The following is a 23,486-nucleotide window of genomic DNA, read 5'->3' as shown; positions in this document are numbered from 1 at the left end:
TAAATAATTTAAATAATCAAAAAATAATATTAAAAAATAATTAAAAAATTAATTTATATTTTAATATCAATAAAATATCAAAATATCATTATAATTTATCTAAAATAACTTTATATTTTATATATATGCCGTGTCCCATGTCTTATATAAATTTTAAATTTATCTGTCCAAATATCTCGTATCGTGTCGTGTCTCATATCTATATCAATATCTATTCATCATAGTTCAATTCTTTTCCTAATATCTCTCCTCTCTCGTCCACTCCGTCCCTTCCGTCCTTGTACCTACCTCACCCCAATCTCTTACTCCTAACCCTCTCCTTTTTCATTCACCTTTAAAGTTGAATTCACCCTTAAATTAAAGTGAGCATAAGTTAATTCAAATACAGAACAAAAGAAAAAGAACAAAATAATTCACCAATTTATTTTCTGTTCTTTTAGATTTATTAAAAAAATAAGTTGAAGTATAATTAGAGATCAGTATGCCTAGCACATCTTTACAGGTCGTTATATAGGGTATCTCGTTTTGACTGCAAGAAAATCAATGGTCCACTAACACTTCTGTTAGCTTGGGCTTGGATCCGTCAATCATTTCTTGCGCCGGCTCCTAGAGAACCCCACAATTTTCCGCTTGCAAATAGGTAACATTATCGACTAACATCGTATCTTCATATTTAGAATCCAATTATATTAATGAAATAAATCATATTAGGTGGCATAACAGGGAGTGTGCAGACCGACGCTATAGGTATCTTAGTCTTGCTCACTTTAGAAAGTCATTGGATGATCTTCAGGAAGGCCAGATATGTTTTCATTAAAGAAGTATTGGTTTCAGGTTTATTCTTATTATTATTTGGCATGTAATTATCTGTTTCTTTTATTATGTGCAGTTTGTGTGGGAGGCCTATGATGTTGATCGCATTAAGCCAAATATAATTCCTGTAGACATCTACATGCATTCAGTTATTTGGAGCGCTACGGTGCCATTGGTATTATTTGAATGCATTGAGTGGAATGTAATTGATAAGTTTAGGCGACAGTTTGATTTCATTGAGGGAGTTGTAAGAAACGAAGTTTTCACGTAAAGCCGCTTTAATAAAATAGTAATTTAATTGCTTGAAATAGGTTCGAAAATATAGAAATGATATTTTGAAAATAAAAAGGTAAAATTTGAATTCAGTAAATTTTTTGAGTGGAAAAATGTATCTTTTATGAAAATTTTTTGTAAAAATACGTACTGGCAGTATCGGCTTTAGTTTGTCCAGTACCGCATATTGAGAAAAATAAGATTTTAAAAATTGAATTTATTATTTTGAAAGGACAAAAATAATTTAGAATCGAAAATCAGGCACTAATCTTAAAGATTTTGGCCTAAAATGGGTCAAACGGATTAAAAATGCTAATGAGTTGGATCGGGCCAAAGTTGAGCCCAAGTCCAACTTATATAAACACAACTAATGAGCATTTCAACTTATTTCTAGCCCTAAAATAAGAAAGAGGCACCGCTGAAGTGAGAAGAGTGGAGGTGAGGGTTTGCACTATTCACCTTCTTCTTTTTTTGGCCATAATTTGAGCTACGGAGCTCCGATTGACGAGTCGTTTGTAGCCACACGAAGCTCTCATTGAGCCTGTCATTTCTAACTAAGCTTTATAGGTAAGAACTCTAAAATCGTGCTCTAGTTTCTTGCCCTATCATTTTCACATTTTTTGTTCTAGTTCTTGAGTAGATTTTGTGATTTTGTGATTTTGTTTGTTTAGGGGTAATCTAGCATTAGAATATTACTAGGTTTTGCCCCTAATTTCATTGGGTAAGATAAGTCTCTTCAAAATCTTGTGGTTTGATATTTGGGTTAGCCCTAGTGATGTTTTTGTATATTATATGATGTTAGATTGAGGTATGGTGTTTGTTGGAGTGAGCTTGATGGTTTTGGAGCTTTGAATTTGAGTTTGGTGTTTTGAGTTGCGTGAGAATTGGCCAAGTTATGGTTTTGGTTTCCTTTATGTAATATGTAATGTTTCTGGAAACTTAGGCTAATGAACCATAGGATATGATTGAATTGGATATGTGGTTGTTTGAATTATGTTTGTGGTATATGCATGATTATAGAGATTGAGAAAAATATATATGTTGAAGTATGATTGTGGTAGATCCTGATATGATGATAGATTGATGTTAATTGTTGGTAGTTATTGATTTTTGTGGGTGATGGTGATTGTTGGAAATTATTGGTGTTGATGATATTTGATGATTATTGATGTTTGTGATGATTTTGATGGACTAGGATGGTGATTGTTTATGTTTGATTATGAATATTAATGATGATAATGAGTATGGAATATTGTGGTTGGTGTTGTTAACAATTGGTGGTGATGGTGAGCTTTGATTTTGATTGAGTTGAGGAAGCGAGGAGGTTGATAAAAATCTAAGTTAGTGAGAATTAAATGGTTTTAATAGCGAATGATGGGAGATGATTAAAAAATGTTGGTATGAGACTTTGTTGTTATCATCATTTGAAACTGCAACCAACAAACAACCCTTATACTTTCTATACAAGTGAGTCTCATCCACCTGAACAACTGGTTTATAATGTCTGAATGCTCTAATGTAGGTGTAATAATTCCAGAAGATTCAATGTAATATTTGGATATCAGTTATCAAGTCATCACCTTGATATGCAGGCATAGTTTCAAAATAGACGATTGCTGATGGCTCCTTATGACACATGCCTCAAACCATATAGGCAAAGTTTTGTATGATACTTCCCAATCTCCAAATATTTTTTTCACCTACTTTTTTCTTAGCCAACCATGTTTTCTGATAGCTGATATTGTAATTAAACTTCGACTGCACTTCCGCAATAACTGATTTCATTTTTATTGAGGGGTCAACCTTTACCAATGACTTTATTGCTTTTGCAATTGTATTCGAATCTAGCTTCGAATGATCCTGAGAAATGGTTGTTCTGGTACAAGTGTAATTACCGTTATAACTCTTTGTAATCCAACACTACTTTCTGCGGATTATGCTAACCCTGATAAGCCAATCACAACCTAACCTATACTGTATACACTTCGCATAAAATGTCAACGGCTCCGACTCATACATTCGGTAGTCTACACCTCTTCGGATGGTATAATCTTTCATTATCATAATAATAGCTTCCCTAGAACTGAATTCCATTATTACGGCAAATTTACCATCTACCATAATAGAAATTTCTACCACGATGACAGCCATACCATAAATATTTAATAAACAAATATTTAATTAGTCAAATTAAAAATAAAATCTATCTATAACTTATAAATCAATGATATCAAAAAATTAATACTAACATAAATAAATATTCATATGTCGAAACAATATTTACAATATTAATATTTATTTTAATATTAATATAAAAATCAATACTCACTACATCAATATTAATATAAATAAACTTTACATCAAGAAATTATCTCAATTTTAACCAAATGTAAACATAATCACATAAATAAATACTAATTAATAAATAATAACTAATATTTAACTAAATCAATAACTAACTATATGATTATTATTTTAAATTTAACCATTTAAACACATAAACAAATGCTAATTAAATATATTTTCACATGTCATGTATTTATTTAGTCCATCAATCAATATAAATTATAACAAAATTCTAATCTTTTGTATAAATATAGGTAATTACGTACCTGCATTCATATATTCAGGAAACTCCAGAGCATGCATGGCCTCCAAATCCAAAGCTCGCATGAAAGATGGCTCTTCAAACAGATGTTCGTTTGCCAGTGCATTTGCTACGTCTGTCATATTTGTTTTCATAATGCCGTCACCTTGATCTTCGTCTCCATCTGGACCAACAACTTTGTAATTGCTTTCAAACTCTTCTTCACTATCACTATTGTAATCTTTCCATTCAATATTTCAGTCGGCTTTAGATTGTTCGAACTCAATATACAACTCAATGAATGACATTTGAACACGACTTTCAATATACATTGAAAACGTCTCTTGCATGCTCGCTTCATCAGTTACATATTTGGTTTGAAATTGAACGAATCCATCAAATACCGGTATAGGATACTTATATAAAATACATGATATTTTCCTTGACATTTGAGAATCTATCTTCTCACAAATCACACCTTTTAGTTCTTCTAATGAGATTGTAAATGGAATAACAACATCTAACGGATTTTCACAAACAAATTTCACTCCTTTATATGTTTGTAACAAAATCTGACAAAAAATAATATACTTTTAATAGGACTTTATTATCCATTTTTCTCACTCACATAAATATGAATTCTATTGTCAATTTTTTTATACTCATACGAAATGATAAAAATAGATATAGGTGGAGGACCTGAAGGAAAAAGAAGAACAAGACGAAGGAAGAGACGAGAGATCTGTAAACTCGTAACACACAAACACACAAACACACACACACATATATATATAACAAATCGGACCAAGAGATTTTTATTAACGCGTTAAAATAACATATATTATAATCAAATCGAACTTCGACTTGATTTTTTCAATATATATATATATATATATATATATATATATATATTGAAATTAGACGATTTTATTACATTGGCCAAATTTCAAATTTTTTCTCCTTTACATAAATTAGACCATTCAATTTGTATTTCTAATTTTTTTTTAAAAAATTAGACGATCCAATTTTTTTACTTTATAATTTAAAAAAAATTGTCCTATATTCATGTTTAACATTATCTACCTTTATAATCACGCACAACACACACAGAAAAAATTAAATAATATTTTATATATATGTGTAAATTTTTTTCATATATATATTATTTAATTTATTTTTAATATATATTTTATATTTTAATATATATTTATATTTGTGATTAATTTTGATGTTAATAGTAGAGAGATCCATATAATAACATTCAATTGAAAAATCTAATTGCATTCCAATAAAAGCTTAGCCATGAGATTGTTACTTTTCAAGTCTTGTAGCTTTCAAACATAATGAACAATGTTGTTATGTTAAGTTTGATTAATAAAAATAAATAAATCATTTAACAAATAAAGTTCAAAATCAGAAGCGACATGTAACAATAAAAACTGATTATAATGGAATCATGTTTATGATGAGATTTTAGCTGTGTTGCGCTCTTTTTTAGTCTTTTTCATAATGTAGGTTTGAAGCTGGGAAAAATAAATGCTATTATATATCTATTATCCAATCATAATTTTACATTGACCACATCGAACGTGAAAGCTCCAATCGATCTTCTTCAATGGTTTAGTATTTTTTTAGTGTTTACATAAATTATGTTTACCAGATCCAACCACTCATTAATATTATAGTTGCAAGCATATTAAAATTTTGACCAAACATTTAATTGGTTTGTAATAGAATCGTTCAAATTTGGTGATGTAACACCTACAAAGATATGTTATAGATGAAAAATTCAAGTTTAAGTAGTTAGTCCTGTGTTATTATTTGAACATCCAGAAGGACGATACAAGCGATAAAATCAATCGAATAACATAACATGCACATGCATTTGAATGCATGCTCCCATGTGATAAATATCATAATGTCTTTGCCTTAATTATAATTCTAGAGCAATTCTGCACTGCTATATTTAATTTTATGACGTTATATAAAATAATATCTGGTAGCCATTAAACCAACGCTAATTATTTTTTATATCATGATGAGATTGGTGATTAGCACCAGAACTAAATTATCCAACTTAGTCTTTAAGATTTGCCGTTTATACCAAAAAATTCTTTAAATTTTAATTTTACCATAAATATTTTTAAGACTGAAAAATTATACCACGTTGATTTCATTCTTTTTTCGTCGAATATCCCATTATATCATGAGTAATCTGATACATATTTTTTTTATACTAAACTAGATAAAATACCATTATTTTAATTTTGATGCTAAATATATAATAAAATAGGGTCATTTAACTTTAATAAACCACAAAATATTTTATATTCCACAAAAAATATATGACTATTAAAGATAAATAATATTCTTTCATTCATAGTTTAATGTCAAAACTCAAGTGACACCATCTCTTCTATTCAAGCATAGAAGAGATTTGTCACGTTACTCACAGTACAAAGAATGATTCGACAAAAAAACAAAGAATTAATATAAGAGTAAAGTACTAAATTGATTCCTTATGTTTTGACGTAATTTTATTTTGATCTTTAAAATTTAAATTGTTTTATTTGAATAAAAAAAGTTTTAATTAACTTTAATTTAGTCCCATCATAAAGTCAAAGTTAAATAATTAACGAAATGTTCTATATGATAGCAGTATAAGAATAAGGTCGATATATAATCTGGAGAACAAGTACAAGCTCCAAAGGCACAAAATCAACCATGGATGTATCAATACATTTATTTATCATTCTCCTTAGTTCTATAGAAAATATTTAATTTAAATTGTAAAAAAAATGATAAATAAATATATTGATATATTCACGGTTGATTTTGTGCATCTAAAACTTGTATTTGTTCTCTAATTTATCGAACTTGTTCTTATACTGCTGTCATATAGGACATTCTATTAATTATTTAATTTTAACTTCACGGTAGGATTACATTGAAGTTAAATAAAATTTTTTTTGATTTAAATAAGACACTTTAAATCTTAAAGACCAAAATATAATTACGCCCAAAAATAAGGGACCAATTTAATACTTCACCGTTAATATAATATAATTTTTTAGTCTCCAAAATGTTTATAGTGCAATTGAAATTTTAAAAATCTTTTCGGTACAAACAGTCAATTTGAAGAACAATTTAAAACTAAATTTTAGCACTAAAATTATACAATAATGGTAAACGATTGAATCGCTAAAATATGGTTGCACTCACCTCAATTTTTCAAGAGTTATTTTATCTGACTTTGTCCCACTCTACAATAATTTGCATCAAATTCGCTTTGTTTCTATCCGTGGCTAATAAAAAGTTGGATTTGTATTCTCTAAATTTTGAATTTCACTTTTAAGGATAAAGTATGATTTATCACAATTTATTTTATAGGTGAAACAAAAAAAATATAAAAAAAAAACATTCAATGGTGAAAAATTTTACTTTATCCTCTAAAGTGAAAATCTCAAATTTAGAAGATCCAAATTTTTGAAAGTTAAACCCTAACTCGTTTCTATAATTATTAAAATCTAATAAATAAAATTAAATTTTAAAATTGATATAATTATCATTATATACATAATATAAATTAAAGTAAAAATTGAAATATAATATAATATTATTAATTATTTTGTATATATTACCTATATTATATATTAAAAATATATCGGGATGGGTTTAATGGAAATCTGACCCATTTAAAAATCCGTTTCGATGCAGAGCAAATAATTATCCGCTCCAAATAAATAAAAATGGGGTAAATATTCATAGATTTAGATAGTATTACCACCCTTATAAAAAAAAAAAAAAAAACCGCCATTCTAAAAAATGAACTCCAAAAAATTCGATCTTCAATTTGCCTTTAACTAATTTAGTATATTTTTTAAATAAAAAAATAAATTATGCAAAGGCCCACAGATGTTGTATTTTAAAACAAAATAAATTTGTTCCCGTAATTTCTAAATACTTGAAATAAAAATTTACAAATCTCCTCCATATTCTGAAAAATATTAAAAAACACTATTTTCTGAAAATTCACTCAAACTATAATTGTTTCCCGTTAATCAAAGATCAGGCAATTTACTGCAATAAAATAAAATTTGAAAAAGTTATCGCTCTTAGGTAATTATGAGTATCAATTATTTTACTTAGCCGTTATTTATTTATTTTTCGATTAAGAGTATCCCTTTTTAGTGCACCAAATTCTTTACAGACTGTTTTTTTATGAAAATTATTATTGTATTATTTTTAATTATGAAAAAAGAGTGTATTTTAATTTAGTATAGAGATAAGATAAATTAAAAGATCTAATTTGTATATTTAAAATTCTTTTAATATTAGAATACAAATTAGAAGATAAATTTTGTGTTACTCTATAAATCGAAAGATAAAATTTCTATCATTTCACAAATTAGATGATAGGTTTTATATTTAAAAAAAAAAAGTTAAACTTCACAAATTGAAATGTTAGATTTGTGATTTTTATATAAAAAAGAACACATCAAATTTTACACATCATTAAAAAATACTACTATAAACTCAATATCAAAATTAAAAACTCTATCGGCTAATTTAAATTTAGAATGGTTATTGTCTCTTTTTAATAAGTGTATTTCTTCCTTAATATTCCTTCACAAATTTTACTTATAATTAAAATTCAAATCTTAAAACCTATATTTTAAAAATAATTTTACGTAATCGTATAAGCACAAAATTGAGTTAAATCTAAAGTTTTACTATTGATAATAATATTAAGTATATACTAAAATATATATTGAAAATATAAAATAATATATATCTATATATAAATATATAATAATAATATTAAGTAGTATCTTTTACTCGTTTAGCATGTTCGTTCTTAGGAGATAGTGAGATACCCATTCTTACTCCTTAGCCGTTTAGATTTTTAGTTTTTTCAATCAAATATTATTTGCAGTCGAAATAGTAACAAAGCTATGGAAGTTATAAGCTACAGTAATTAAAATCTTCCAAGTTCTAAGAAAGAAAAGTAATTACGATTTTTTTTAGTTAAGGAATTTCTTTTTTTCTCTCTCTAGAAAACGGCATGGAAAAAAACTAAAAAGCGAAAGAGGAGAAGGAAGACAGTGTGTGCTTGTTGTTCCTTTCTCTCCCTCTATCTCTATGTAGTCCATACTCTCTCTCCACACACACTGTTCTTCTTCCCATTTCTTTCTCTCTCTCTCTCTCTCTTCATTCTTTCTCTCTCTACAATGGCCCATCTCTTCAGGGACCTCTCATTGGGACATTCCAAGAGAGAGACCACTCCGCCGCCACCGCCGCCCTCAATTACGCCTCCCAGGCAATCTCACGCTGAAGACCTTCCGTCACCGCTCGGTCAGCTCGCCGCCAAGCTCACCGATTCCGACCTCACCCTAACGGCCTACGAGATCTTCGTCGCCGCATGCCGCACCTCCTCCGGGAAGCCTCTGAGCTCCGCTGCCAATGGCTCCAACTCCAACAGCAGCAGCAACAACAACAACCACTACTCGTCGTCCTCCACTGAGTCGCCGAGTCACAACTCGCCGAACACGCCGGCGGTGCAGCGATCCCTCACTTCCACAGCCGCCAGCAAGGTGAAGAAGGCGTTCGGTTTGAAATCGCCGGGTTCGGGGTCCAGGAAGAGTCCTGGCCCAGGTCCGGGTTCGGGTTCAGGTTCGGGTCAGGGAAAGCCGAAGAGGCCGTTAACGGTTGGGGAGCTCATGAGGAACCAGATGAGGGTTTCGGAAGCCATGGATTCGCGCGTGAGGCGTGCGCTGCTCAGGATCTCCGCTGGCCAGGTCGCTCGATTTGTGCTTTTCATCATTTTCACGATTCTCGCGTGTGCTCGTCTTCTTTTTTATTGAATGCGTGTTTGTTGCAATGCATGTTGAGAAATGGAGTTTGATCTGGCTATTGAAGCTGGTTTTTCGTTTAATTTTTTGCTTGTTTATTGGTTTTGTTGTTTGAATTTAAGTAATTGAGCTAGGTGCTTATTTGATCTGCTATTGGATAAGGTTCTTCTAGTTTTTTAGGTTGAATTGTGTGATTCTGTGATGTCGCTTTGATCCAGTTATAGGCCATAGCACGTGTTGAAATTTGAGCTGATTTTTATGTTTATGCGATTGTGCTTAATTGTTTCGTGCATGTGATTGAAAAGGGAAAGACGGTATTTGAGTGTTATTGACTGCGGATTGTGCTGTGTGTTGTGGTGTTTATTGCAGGTTGGAAGGAGGATTGAGTCTGTGGTGGTTCCGCTTGAGCTTTTGCAGCAGCTCAAGTCTTCGGATTTTACTGATCAGCAGGAGTATGAAGAATGGCAGAAGAGGACACTGAAGGTTCTGGAGGCCGGTCTGATTTTGCATCCACACATGCCAGTCGATAAGTCCAATTCCGCCGCACAGCGTCTGCGGCAGATTGTTCATTCGGCTTTGGATAGGCCGATAGAAACTGGGAGGAACAATGAGTCTATGCAGGTTCTTCGTAGTGCTGTCATGTCGCTTGCAAGTAGGTCATATGATGGGTCTGATTCATGCCACTGGGCTGATGGGATTCCTCTGAATCTTCGGCTTTATGAAATGCTGCTGCAGTCATGCTTTGATGCTAATGATGAGTCATCAGTTATTGAGGAGTTTGATGAACTAATGGAACAGATTAAGAAGACCTGGGGAATCCTTGGACTGAACCAGACACTCCATAATCTCTGTTTTACTTGGGTTTTGTTTCACCGATTTGTTGTGACCGGACAGGTAGATTTGGACCTGCTTTCTGCAGCTGATGGCCAGCTAGCTGAAGTAGCAAAGGATGCAAAAACAACAAAGGATGCAGAATATTCCAAAGTTTTGAGTTCTACGTTGACTTCAATATTAGGATGGGCTGAGAAAAGGCTCCTTGCATATCATGAAACTTTTGACCGTGGAAATGTTGAGACCATGCAGGGAATTGTTTCTTTAGGAGTTGCAGCAGCTAAAATTTTAGTTGAAGACATTTCTACTGAGTATCGGCGAAGAAGAAGAACTGAAGTCAATGTGGCCCGTGAAAGGATTGATACTTACATCAGGTCATCACTACGCACTGCTTTTGCTCAGGCAAGTCCTTACTGTTTGCAATTGGCTTTTCCACATTGTAAAAGTTGGTAGAATTGACTTATAGTGTCACATGGTTTGGTTACATCGACATTGGCCATTTATACTTAACATAAGAGAATTGGAATCTTTTTCCAAAGAAAAAAAAAGTCTTACCTCAGCTGAGTTTCTGTAATCTTATAAAACAGGTTTTAGATTGTCAGTACCACTACAGTTTTTTGTGACTGTAAGTGGAAAAGCTACTCTATTAGCTACGATGCATGCCTGCTTCATTGAGTTGTCATGTCTACGTGTTGAACACATTTCAGACATGACACTTGTTTGACGAGCATGTCTTACGTGTCCAACTATGTCTTAATAAAATATCAAAAAATATTTTCATGCTTGGACACACCTAAATAGGATTATGAGTCAGTGTATCCAACCTTATTCTTGACCTATATTCTTCAAATGAATTTAGAAATAGTATGTATTATTAATAGGAAACATTATCTAAAATACTTTATAATTAAAAAAAGACATTAAACATAAAAAGTTAGTTTGTTCTTTAATATCAATAAAATTTCTAGATTTTATAATTTATCTAAAAATTCTTTATATTTATATGTACACCATCTTTTTGTGTCTAACTAAAATTTAAAATGTGTCCTGTCTTATGTTCTATCCCGTGTCTATGTAAGTATCCATGCTTGATAGACTATTAGTGGAAAAATTACTATTCTTATAAAAGCTAGACTATTAAGTTTATCCAGCAACATATCCAGTCTAAGAACTAAGCTTAGGTGAATCCATGTTATTTGGTGTAGTTTTGGATAATACATTGTGAATTGTGATCTTGATTACATTTATCATTCTACTTGAATCCTTCAGCTATCTATCTGTCTCTATTTTCTAATACACACTTATGCTGAAATGTGCTTGTTTTGCTTGTGCATAGATAATGGAGAAAGCAGACTCAAGCAGGAGAGCATCAAAAAATCAGCCAAATGCTCTCCCACTCCTTGCCATCCTTGCAAAGGATGTAGGTAGCTTGGCAGTTACTGAAAAGCAAGTGTTTAGTCCAATACTTAAGAGATGGCATCCTTTGGCAGCAGGTCTTGCTGTTGCCACCCTTCATCAATGCTATGGGAATGAATTGAAGCAATTCATATCGGGCATCACAGAACTGACACCTGATGCTGTTCAAGTGTTGAGAGCCGCCGATCAGTTGGAGAAAGACCTTGTGCAGATAGCAGTTGAAGATTCAGTGGAGAGTGATGATGGTGGTAAAGCAATAATCCGTGAGATGCCTCCTTATGAGGCTGAAGCTGCAATTGCAAATCTGGTGAAAATATGGATTAAGACTAGATTAGACAGACTGAAGGAGTGGGTTGATAGAAATCTTCAGCAAGAGGTTTGCTCTCTCCTTATTTTATGTTTTATCTAATTGATGATTTTCAATGTACATGACATCTACTTTTTTTTTTTTTTGGTTCTAATCATGCATAAATTGGTTACATTTAATTAAACTAACCCAGTTTATTGTGATTTCCTAGCATTGGATTGCACAAACAAATCAAGAAGGATATGCTCCATCTGCCGTTGAAGTTTTGCGAATCATGAATGAAACTTTGGATGCATACTTTCAGCTCCCAATACCGATGCATCCTGCTTTGCTTCCTGAAGTGATGGCTGGCCTTGACAGATGCCTTCAGTACTATGTTACCAAAGCAAAATCTGGATGCGGTATTATGATATTTGAAATTTAATGGTTGAGCTGTGAAATTTGACATCCTTAATAACTGTTGTTTTTTGTTCTTCTATTCAGGATCACGAAATTCATTTGTTCCAACAATGCCAGCATTGACCAGATGCACCATGGAGTCAAAGTTTCAAGGCTTTGGGAAGAAAAAGGAAAAATCTCCCAATTCCCAGAAGCGAAATCCTCAGGTAGCAACAAATGGGGATAGCTCTTCTGGGATACCACAACTCTGTGTGCGTATAAATACTTTGCAATGGATCCTGGGTGAATTTGATGTCCTGGAAAAAAGAATAATTACACTTTTACGGAACTCTGAATCTGCTCAAGTAGAGGATTTTTCAAATGGATTAGCGAAAAAGTTTGAACTCTCTCCAGCAGCTTGTCTAGAAGGAATTCAACAACTCTGTGAGGCAGTGGCATATAGAATTGTCTTTCATGATCTTAGACAGGTTTTATGGGATGGTTTATATATTGGGGATCCATCATCTTCCAGGATTGAGCCATTTCTCCAGGAACTCGAGCGGAAGTTGATGTTTGTTTCAGACACTGTTCATGAAAGAATCCGCACCCGTCTTATCACTGAAATAATGAGAGCTTCCTTTGATGGATTCTTGCTTGTATTGCTTGCTGGTGGTCCATCCCGTGCTTTTTCCCGGAAGGACTCTCAGATCATCGAGGATGATTTCAAATTTCTTAAGGAACTATTTTGGGCAAATGGGGATGGCTTGCCTTCTGAATTAATAGACAAGTTTTCAACTACTGTGAGATCTATCCTTCCCCTTTTCAGAACTGACACAGAGACCATTATAGAGCGGTTTAGACGGGTAACCCTGGAGACATATAAATCCTCTGCAAGGTCTAGGCTTCCATTACCTCCAACTTCTGGCCAGTGGGATCCATCTGAACCAAACACGTTATTACGTGTTCTATGCTATAGAAACGATGAAATAGCCTCTAAGTTTCTTAAAAAGACATATGATCTACCTAAGAAACTCTAAACTGAGAAACAGTAAATGGGATGGAAAATTGGGATGTGGATGGGGACTATGCATTCTGCTTAACAGCCTGGTTATTCTTGTATTTATTACAACATTGCCCAGCTAATATATGTGCATTATTCTTCAGGATGTGACTCTCTTGTAGCCAAAAGCTTATTGCTACTGGCATATTCTTAAGAGTATGAAGTGAGGCAGCTCAAATGGTAGCTAGAATGGCTGGCTTACATCAGAAGGTAGTTGAATATATTCTTTCTGATTCATTTATTATTCTAAGATATATTTCACGGTGCTTCTTTGTTCTTTCTACGTTTATTTTTTTTGGTCTGTCCCTCGCTCTTCTCTCTCTCTCTCTATATATATATATATTATATGAAAGTGATGTTCTTGTTCTCTTATTCTTTTGTTAAATTCCTCTGTGGGTTGCCCCATTTCTACTAGTGCATTGTATAGCTTACTGGTTGATTGAAAATAGCTGAATTGTTCTTAGTTGGGATCTAGCATTGTGTCAGTTTATTGGGAAATTTTTGTTATGTAATATATATCATTGTGTGTACACACTATAACGGTTCAGATATCATTTATCATAAATGAGATGTGAACCCCACTTAAATTAGACTCGTAATATCTTGCGATTATGGGGATTGAGTATAAGTTGGCGTGATGTCCCATTCATTCGGTTAAAAAATATAGATACTTGCAAAACAAGTCTAGTTTATTAGATAATTTGGGCTGTCGGGCGCAGTATAATGGAGTTTCTACTTTGGAAGAGATGGGATGCGCCAAGTGTGGACAGCTAGAAACAGCTGCGGCTGCGTGATTGATGGAAAGTGTAATCTTGATCTGCCAGAACAATCACTTTCCGTAAATTAAAATAAGGACATTTATGTGGCCACTCATGTTGTACACTTAAATTTACACCTCCCATAAAAGGCTTGTTATTTCATTAAGTAGATAATTATCTGAAAAGAAAAGGACAAAAGAGCGAAATTAAAGAAAGAAGAATGTTTTGTTTTTTTTAACGTGACATGTAAGTGTACAATTTGAGTGATCTTCATCATTACAAGTTAGGGAGCTAATTTCTTTGACACTAGTACCCACAAAAATCATAATTATAATGTATATTTTGTTTTTTTTCCATATATCCTCCTTTTGGAAAATCATAAATCGTTACTTTCTCTTGTAAATTATATTTAAAGTGTGATTAAATAATATTTTTAAGAGAAATTTTTGACATTTTTGTCAGATTACTTATATAATTTTGTTATGGTGGATAACTTGGACTGTTTGACGAGCGGTACACTCGCTGTATTGGGCTATTGGCAATAAATATCCTAAGTAGACTGTGTGTGTGTATATTTTATCAATGAGAATAATCACATGATTTTGCGAATTGCGATGTCAACATCGTTAGCTTGTACTTTAAGATGTCCGATGAGTTAAATATCAAAGTAGTATATGAACTTACATTTCGAGTCTTAAAGTGATTTTTAAAGTTAATAATTATTTAAATTCGTCTTTAAAATTGTCTTCCGAGATTCATAGTAGTTCTTAAAATAATTTTTGTCCATCCTTTCCATTGAAGAGGATTGAAACGACGTTGTTTTGTATTTATTTTAAAGAAACAAAAAGAAAACCTAAGTTTCCCTTCCCTAACCCGAGCCCCTTCCTCTTCCCCTTTCTCTCTGTTGCCACTTTTCGCCGGCCTCCGTCACGGTGTCACACCGCGCCGCATGCTCCTCCTTTTCCAACCTAGTCTCTTACATTTCCTCTCTCTCTCCCTCTCCCCCTTCTCTTGTCTCCTCTCAGTCTCTCTCTCTGCCTCCCTTGTCTCAAAATTAATTTTTTTTATTGCCTTATTTTATTTTTCTTCATACACAACCAACCATCAATTTTCATAGATGAATAACTAAACATTTTCATTACTCATCAATTTTCAGTCAATAAAAGCAAAAAATAAAAATAAAAAAAGAAAGAAAAATTGCTATGCTTCTTAAGAAGTGATCACCGAAATTGGACCTGTGGTTTGACATCGGAAGGTTGAGAATGGCAAACTCCACTGCCACTCTTGTCAATGCTACATCAGTCGAGTTCGAGAACAACTTTGACAGTAGAACAACGACATAGCGGTGCAGCTGGTCTAGAAGGAAAAGGAGAGAGGCGGCAGTGGCAACGCACTGACTTGTTGGAACCGAGAGTAGCGAACTGGAGTAAAAAATGCGAGTCGGTTCCGTAAGCTAAGATCGACAATGGTAACGACTCTTGGTGCAACTGAGAAACAGAAGGCACCAAGTGCGGCGCCATACTAATAATAACGAAAAACTAACAGAACAGTAGAGATTGGGGAAGGGGGAGGAGAAGAGGAAGAGGATGGGTTGGGGAAGAGGAAGGGAACTGGAGAAGGGTTAGGGAATGTGAGCGTTTTTTGAATTATTATTTAATAAATATAAAAAAGACGTCATTTCAGTCCTTTTCAACGATAAGGACGGATAGAAATTATTTTAGGAATTTCGAAAACGAATTTGAGTAATTATTAATTTTAAAGGATCACTTTAAAACTCAAGTACAAGTTCAAAGTATAAATTCAGGAACTATTTTGAGATTTAACTATTCATTTAAAGAAAAAAGAATTAACTTATTTTCAAACATTGTTTATGAAAACATATTAATCTCATTTATTTGAAATTCTAAAATCTAATTTAGTAATAATTTATTTTCAGATAAAATTTATGCCAAAACTTAAAATTTTTTTTCTCGAAAGGTAAATAGTTGATAATTTTTATGTCAAAAGAATAAAAAGTAGCATATAAAATTATTATTATATCCCTCAATTATTATATTTCTTGTTAAAGAATTCTTTTATTGACATTGAAGATGTTTGGAAATTAAAAATATATTCTAAAAATATATATAATAAAACATATTTGTAATTCATTCATCGTACTATTAAAATTAACTTTCAATTATTTATAATATTAAACAAACAATTTTTTATTCTAGTTAGAAATAATATTTCCAAATATAATATTCCTAGAAATATAATTCGTTGAAATATATTTTTTATTATTGAAATAAAAGCTTACTTAAAATGGCATTTTACTCATGTCCTGGGATCAAATTCAGGCTACAAGGGGAATGAATACATATCTTATACATGTTATTGACACAAATTTTACATATCTTTAGGCTTAAACAATACACATATAGAACGAGGCACCGAGGATTGATGCAAGGTGCAAAATAGAATGATCAAATAAAGCGATAAGTAGGCATGCCATGCCACCCTGCAAAAAGGGAACATGATCACCTAGCTCATTGCCTTTTGTGTGTTCAACAATTTGTTCCTCTCATACATACTAATTTTTCGGCTCCGGTGATTGGAGGCACTCCTTTACAATTTCCTTGATCCTTCTCTTCATTTGTTTATCTTTCACACCAGCAAGCATGTCCCGGTAGAACATTTCCAACCTCATTAGCGTCCTATGATCTGCAGTCTCCAACATGTTCTCCCATTCTTTTGCAATGTTGAATGAACCTGAATCCTTCAATGAAGCAGGGACATCTTGCTCAGCAAAAGGTTTTCCGAAAACACAACCATGAAGTATGCTAGCATATTGTTCCATTGTGGATAGCTTCAATTGAAGCTGCTTCAGCTCATTCAGTGCCGAGGATAATTTCTCATCTGTTTCTGTTTTTACTTCGGCCTCCTTTTCTTTCTCTCTGTCCTGCTCGAGGGAGCTCTTTGCTTCCTCTTCCTCTGAATCTTCGGTCGCTGGAGGCCACCGCACCTTTGTGGGGGTATAACAATCCAGTTCGTTACCAGTTCCAAGAACTCCACATCGCCCCCTACCCCAAGACCACACCTTATATCCATCCCGCGCAACAATAACAGTATGTGCAGCTCCACATGCAACTTGAACCGGATCTGGAAACTTAGGTTGGTATGGAGCACACGGTTTAAGCAAGGGTGAGAGGGCATCACCAGAATCTGATGAACCACGACCAGCATCAGGGCATAAGCCAAGACCCTTCTCCATTCCCCATGACCACACATCCCCTGATGAGGAAACCACACTTGTATGAAACAAGCCGCAATCGATACCAATAAGAGATATATCTTGCGGCAAGTCTTGAACAGGTGTAGGAAATAATGCGCTTTGTGTTGTTCCATGCCCGAGTTGGCCATTATCCCCAAGGCCAAAAGTCCAGCACTTGCTTTCCAACTCGGTAGATTTCTTTTTGCGAGTGAGCAAGGCAGTGTGAGCAGCACCACATGCTATGTCATAAATTGTCCAAGGGGACTCCTCACCAAATGTTTTCACAACTTCTGGATGTGCCCTGTTCTCCCTATCCCCCAATCCTAACTGGCCATGGTTGTTAACACCCCAAGAGTAGCAGACCAAATCTTCACCATTGTTTGATTCTCCGGCACTAACCAATGCTACAACATGCTCATTTCCACATGCAACCTTGGCAACATTAAGGCCATGAAAGGCCAGTATTGGCATTGGAATGAAACTACTTACAAGAGAGAATTCACCTTTGCTTTCTTGTGGGCAGTTTCCCCACATCCAGAGGGTGCCACGATTATCAATAGCCATAGACATCATTCCTCCTGCTTTGACAGCATGTATCTGCCAAAATTAAATGGGCAAAAACACACATTAAGACATTCTCACGATGTTTTATGTTTTAGGATGAAATTCATGTTTCTTATTGTACCTTAATTGATCCTTTTCCTTCTACTTCAGAGACACCAGTTGAAGAATCAAGTGGGTGCGACTCGGGAAACTTATTCAATAAGTGGGGCGCTAGGTTATAAACTCCACCAATAGAATTTTCATCAGGTGTATCCTCTCCGTCCGTTCCAAGTTGACCATCCATACAGTAGTCAAGGATGTAGATACTAATCATGAATATAAAGTAAACAAAACTCTCAAAAGTAAAAATAAGTAATATCCGTAACTCAATTCGACTAAGTGACTCCCAGCATATTAAGGATACAAATATTGTAACCCCAACTCCAAACGGACCCGTCATCTGTCAACACACAGAAGGAAGAGTTATTGCGGCAAAAAACCAATTCCAATAAGTTGAACCTGCCTAAGATTACACCAGATACCTAGTACTCATGGTGCTACATATCTATATCAGCACAAAATTCCAAAGGCATCCATATGATATTCACTCTTGCAAAAGCAGGGTATAGTAATTGATCCATTTTTGGAGGGAGAGAGACTGAATTCTTCTTCCCTTGTTAGCACTTATCAATGTTTACTGAGACCCAAAGGACATAAAAAAAAGGCACAAATTGGACATATTTATTCACACCATTACACTTGCAATGCAATTAAGAAGATGCATAAAATTTGTTATATAGTCTCAAATATTTTTCTCCATATTAATTTCATATAGTTGATGTTAACAACTATTACTGCTCAAAAAGTAGCATTACATGTAGTTTGAAAATGCAGCCAATAATACAACAAGAGTCTGGCAACATATCATTAAAAATCATTCTAATGTCTTAGTTGACATAACAATTTATCATATATTCCTTATTCCCTTATATAAGCTTATAAAGAAAAAGGGCTCAATTGTTCCTCTTTTGATCAAATTAATTAAACATGTGCTAAAAAAAGCCAGATACTACATTGTAGTGAATCTTTCATTTAATTATTTATACCGGTTAAGTTAAGAATTCTGCAACAGTGAAATATGTTAGAATGCATACAAAGCTTTAAATATCATATGACCAAGCAAGTCTTCAGTATAAGCAGACTGAAGGACTTCACAAAGCAATTCAACTGAATCAGTCAATATTATAACCATTTTACTCTTGCTTGGTGCAATGAAAGCCATACACGGTTGAAAAGGCTATGTACCCTTTATCTTCAAGTTCCACCCACAAGTACCAAGTAGTGAAAATCAAAATCTTCTCACTTTCACTCCACTCCCAACTTACTTCCCCTGTTGTCACTCAACACCTTTGTCACTTATGTTCAAATACACAAAACCATAGCTTTTTATTTATTTCTTTCTTCCCAAAAAAAAAAATTTAAAATTTTTGAAACATGATTAGAAAAGTTAAAAGATGCAATCTGCATACACTATCAGCAGAAAGTTTTACCCAGAACCTAATCTAACAGCAAAAGTTTCAAACTTTAATACATACACTTTAATTGGTCATATAAGACAACAAATTTGATTAGATGACGCTGCAAGCAAGTTTACACTACTCTTAATGTATCAAAATTAATTAACTTCAAAAAAAGAAAAATAATAAATAAATAAATAAATAAAGGGAAATTGAGAAGGTGTGAAGAGTTACACTGTTACAGAACCTGCAAGAGCAAGATTATGATATGCACCAGAAGCAATAGCAACAATTTTGGGTGTTTCTGCTTCTCCTCCATTAGGGTTCTGAAACTTGACCTGAACTGGTAAAAGCTCATCCTTTTCTGAACCATGGCCAAGCCTCCCAAACATTCCTCTTCCCCATGAGTACACACTCCCATCCCCTGCATCCAACAACACTGGAACATTATTTCCCTCTTTCACACACACAAAAAAACAGAGAAATTTGAGGGTCTCTTTGAATATAGCGGTGTTACCAGTAAGAAGGAGAGTGTGCGCTTCCCCGGCAGTGACGGCGATGGCCTTGTGCGATGGGTTGCCGGAGTTTGGAATGTTTCCGGCGTCGTCCATGGTCTCCGGCGAGTTCGCAAAACCAGAAGCTGAGCTACCACTCACATCACAGAACAGAGAGGCTGTCGACTGTTTTTCCTGATAAGCTCGATTCGATGGCGTCAATTATTGCAGATCATTTCTATTTTTTTTTTCTTATTGTATTAATTTATTCTATTTTATAGTTAGTTAAATAATATAATTTCGATAGTGGATATTGTTTCTCTATAATTGACAATATTATTTTGGGGAGTGCTAGGGGAACAATGAAAATTTTGAACAACATGAACAATTTTTTATTATATATTATTTCAAATTAACTTTAATAAACAATTTCTCTCATTATAACCATGGAATAAAATAATAAAAATAAAAAGTAATTTAGGTATAAAACTTTAACCCACTATATACTCTCCCATGTGAAATGTTATCCTTTGACAATATGATTTAGTATAGCAAGTAATCACATTTTTATATACGGATTAAAATATTAAGAAAATGTTAAGCTAAGTGGTAAAAGAATCCAAAAATTGTTTAACCAAGTGATCAGTCCAATTCTTAAGACATATATAATATAAAAAATACTAGAATTTATTTTTTTCCAATAATGAACTAATAATATTTAAAAATATAAATTAAAAAGATTTTGTCAAACTATTGAATTATAAAAAATTATATTAATAATTAAAAATATTAGCTACAAAATAATAAATTCTGTTTGACTTTTGAAATTTTTTCTATATTGTGTAACATCAACCAAAAAGAGAGATGAGAATATAGTATAATCTAAAATGATCATGTAAAATAATTGATAACAGGTTAGACCTTTCTATACTATAGCAAATTCATTCACAAGAATGAATAAGGATATGCGTATATCCACCATTATGAATGCTGCAATAAAGAACAATGGTAAATAACATTTTATGAAGGTCGTTCAGTTGTTCCAATAGATATGAGAATAATGAGACGCTATCTAATTTCAAAAGGAAGGATAGGAATATACCTTATCCCCCAAAATAGAAGATACATACTAGTACAAAAGCAGTTGGCAAAACAACAACAACATGTGTGAATTGCACGTAATGGTATGTGATTTTTGATTGATTTGCCTAGCTAGGCAGGTAGCTTAAGCGTGCTGCATGGGTAATTACCTCATCATCAAATTACGCTTTGGAATTCTCCACCCTACAAACTAACTAAATAAAGCTTCCTTCCTTCCTCTGATCTTACTCTTTCCCTTCACGTGCCCCCAAAGACAAAGAATATTCACAGCCACAATTAACCACACCCCTTCAATTTCCCATCATATCTATAACTATATCCTAAATTCCCATTCTTCCAACTACCCCAACAAACAAACAAACAAAACCACCAACTGTCATAACAACCCTCTCTCCATAACAATGGAATCCGTTGCTTCTAATTCTGATAATAATAATAATAATTCTTCTTCGTCATCATCGTCGTCTTCGTCGCAGCAGAATCATCACCACCACCACCCCCGGTTCAAGCCGAGCCAACCAATCTCGGACCGGATAGTCCGTGCCCTGAGGCACCGCCTCCTCCTCCTCCACCGCTCCACCACCACCTTCTTCGTCTTGGGCGCCACCGCGAACGTCTACACGGTGAACCTCTCGTCCACACCATCATGCACGTGCCCGGACCGAACCACCCCATGCAAGCACATCCTCTTCGTCCTCATCCGTGTCCTGGGCGTGCCCCTCGACGACGCCTGCCTAAGGCGGAGGACCCTCCGACCCTGCCAGGTCCAGCGCCTGATGGCGGCACCCACGCTCCCCGAGGCAGTGGCGGGGGACGCGCTGAAGCAGAGGTTCCGGCAGGTGTTCTTGGAGGGAGGAGGATCGTCGTTATCGTCGTCGTCGATCGAGACGGAGGAGGGCGCCACGTGTCCCGTGTGCATGGAAGAGATGGGGAAGGAAGAGAAGCTTGTGGCATGTGGGACATGCAGGAACCCTATCCATGAAGAGTGCCTTATGAGGTGGAAGAGGAGCAGTGGGAGGAGATCGGCGAGTTGCGTGATATGCAGGGCACGGTGGCGGAATAGGGCGGAACAGGATAAGTATGTTAACCTCTCCGCGTATGTTAGCGAGGATGATGATGTCATGCCACCCCCTTCTTCGTCTCTCTGCACTGATCATCCCTAGGTTGTCAATATACTTAATGTTTGTAAAGTGGTAGCATTTAATGGGAGCTGATTCTGAAGAATAAATGTAAAGATTTAATTTATGTTGCAATTAGTGTAGTTAGAAAGTTGTGTTCATGAGAGTTATTTAACTGTGTTGTGTATGACGTTGATTGACTTTCTGACACCACAATTTGGATCGGAACAAGATCCCACTTGGCATGTGTCTACTGCCAAATGCATGGATGTTATGGTGCTGCATTTTTCCTATAAGTAATATTTTGTGTTTAATAAAATACAGAATAGAAGTTCACTTCTCAATATAATTTTCCCTTAGTGGCCAAGCACTTCATCACACATTAGTTCTCTAGATTACTTTCATACTTTGTGCTCAAGTTTTAGAGTTTAGCTAGGCACGTTTTCCTACTGATCCTTATCCTTTCTCTTGGCTCCATCATATCTTACTTTCAAGAACAAATGCCATTCTAAAGATTTGACTAAGTTTTCTCCATACCTTTTAAGTTTTCTTGATCTTCACTACCACCCCACCCCTTAATCCCACTACACCACTGCAATCTCACCGCACCCCAACTAAAGATGGATTCAAAATAGGTGATAGAGAAAGAAAAAAAAATGTAGGAATGGATGGATGAAAATTTGGATTTGTTTACAGGAAGAAGCATCAAAAGCCAAATTTCCTGCATGTGGTATTATAGACCAAGAACTACTTCAACCCTCTTACTCGCTTCTTCCACCATATATATTTCACGACTTCGGAATAATCTCATCTCTCAGAACAAACTCCAAATCATAGATGCAGCTACAAAATTGCTTCACCACTTTCTTCTTCTTATTTTTCTTCATCGTTATCTTCATCTTCTCCTTTTTCTGCTAGTTTGATATCCTTTGTTACACCCATCACAGCAATAAACTTGTCGGCCACACTATCATTATTCTTCGATTTAATGATGAAGAATAATCGAAGTTAATGAAGGATTGCAAGGGTTTTGGTTCCAAATAGCACGTTTTGGTTCCAATACAAGAATAATATAAAAGCACTCGCAACACAATATGATAGTAACGATGAACAAGCAAATATACAAAACAAAACAATAGTAAGAACACACTCATATTTTAAGTGAAAAATTCTCTTAATGTAAGA

General features: G+C 34.2%; 3 protein-coding genes across 5 annotated transcripts; 2 read left to right on the top strand and 1 right to left on the bottom strand.

Moving 5' to 3' along the window:
- The first annotated feature begins 8,782 nt into the window (after positions 1–8,782).
- LOC130955208 (protein unc-13 homolog) lies at positions 8,783–13,806 on the top strand. The gene is made up of 5 exons (XM_057882028.1): positions 8,783–9,471; positions 9,895–10,758; positions 11,693–12,148; positions 12,291–12,480; positions 12,563–13,806. Exons 1-5 carry the CDS (start codon positions 8,905–8,907, stop codon positions 13,492–13,494), a joined length of 3,009 nt encoding a protein of 1,002 aa, XP_057738011.1. The 5' UTR covers positions 8,783–8,904; the 3' UTR covers positions 13,495–13,806.
- A 2,727-nt stretch (positions 13,807–16,533) lies between these two features.
- On the bottom strand, positions 16,534–20,345 carry LOC130955479 (ultraviolet-B receptor UVR8). 3 transcript variants are annotated; one of them, XM_057882329.1, is made up of 5 exons: positions 20,106–20,345; positions 19,836–20,012; positions 18,496–18,531; positions 18,214–18,371; positions 16,534–18,125 (listed from the first exon to the last, which is right to left on the bottom strand). In XM_057882329.1, exons 1-5 carry the CDS (start codon positions 20,197–20,199, stop codon positions 16,848–16,850), a joined length of 1,743 nt encoding a protein of 580 aa, XP_057738312.1. In that variant the 5' UTR covers positions 20,200–20,345; the 3' UTR covers positions 16,534–16,847. The 3 variants fall into 3 exon arrangements, with proteins under 3 accessions (XP_057738312.1, XP_057738313.1, XP_057738314.1); XM_057882330.1 differs by having other exon boundaries at positions 18,214–18,353; XM_057882331.1 differs by lacking the exon at positions 20,106–20,345 and having other exon boundaries at positions 19,823–20,012.
- A 1,194-nt stretch (positions 20,346–21,539) lies between these two features.
- Positions 21,540–22,585, top strand: LOC130956566 (uncharacterized). The gene has a single exon (XM_057883612.1). The coding sequence runs from the start codon at positions 21,585–21,587 to the stop codon at positions 22,344–22,346; it is 762 nt and encodes a 253-aa protein (XP_057739595.1). The 5' UTR covers positions 21,540–21,584; the 3' UTR covers positions 22,347–22,585.
- The last annotated feature ends 901 nt before the right edge of the window (positions 22,586–23,486 follow it).

Source organism: Arachis stenosperma, chromosome 10, assembly GCF_014773155.1.
Source record: "Arachis stenosperma cultivar V10309 chromosome 10, arast.V10309.gnm1.PFL2, whole genome shotgun sequence".
Lineage (NCBI taxonomy): Eukaryota > Viridiplantae > Streptophyta > Magnoliopsida > Fabales > Fabaceae > Arachis > Arachis stenosperma.
Note: the sequence above shows the minus strand (reverse complement) of the source record. Positions and strands in the feature narration are given on the sequence as shown.

Bases quoted from the DNA above. Each gene is read 5' to 3' on its own strand.
- LOC130955479 (XM_057882329.1), bottom strand. From the start codon at position 20,199: ATGGACGACGCCGGAAACATTCCAAACTCCGGCAACCCATCGCACAAG. The intron at 20,013-20,105 runs GTAACACCGCTA...TGTTGGATGCAG, and splicing joins GCACACTCTCCTTCTTACTG to GGGATGGGAGTGTGTACTCA. The intron at 18,126-18,213 runs GTACAATAAGAA...TAATTTTGGCAG, and splicing joins AAGGAAAAGGATCAATTAAG to ATACATGCTGTCAAAGCAGG.
- LOC130956566 (XM_057883612.1), top strand. From the start codon at position 21,585: ATGGAATCCGTTGCTTCTAATTCTGATAATAATAATAATAATTCTTCT.
- LOC130955208 (XM_057882028.1), top strand. From the start codon at position 8,905: ATGGCCCATCTCTTCAGGGACCTCTCATTGGGACATTCCAAGAGAGAG. The intron at 10,759-11,692 runs GCAAGTCCTTAC...GCTTGTGCATAG, and splicing joins TACGCACTGCTTTTGCTCAG to ATAATGGAGAAAGCAGACTC. The intron at 12,149-12,290 runs GTTTGCTCTCTC...GTGATTTCCTAG, and splicing joins ATAGAAATCTTCAGCAAGAG to CATTGGATTGCACAAACAAA.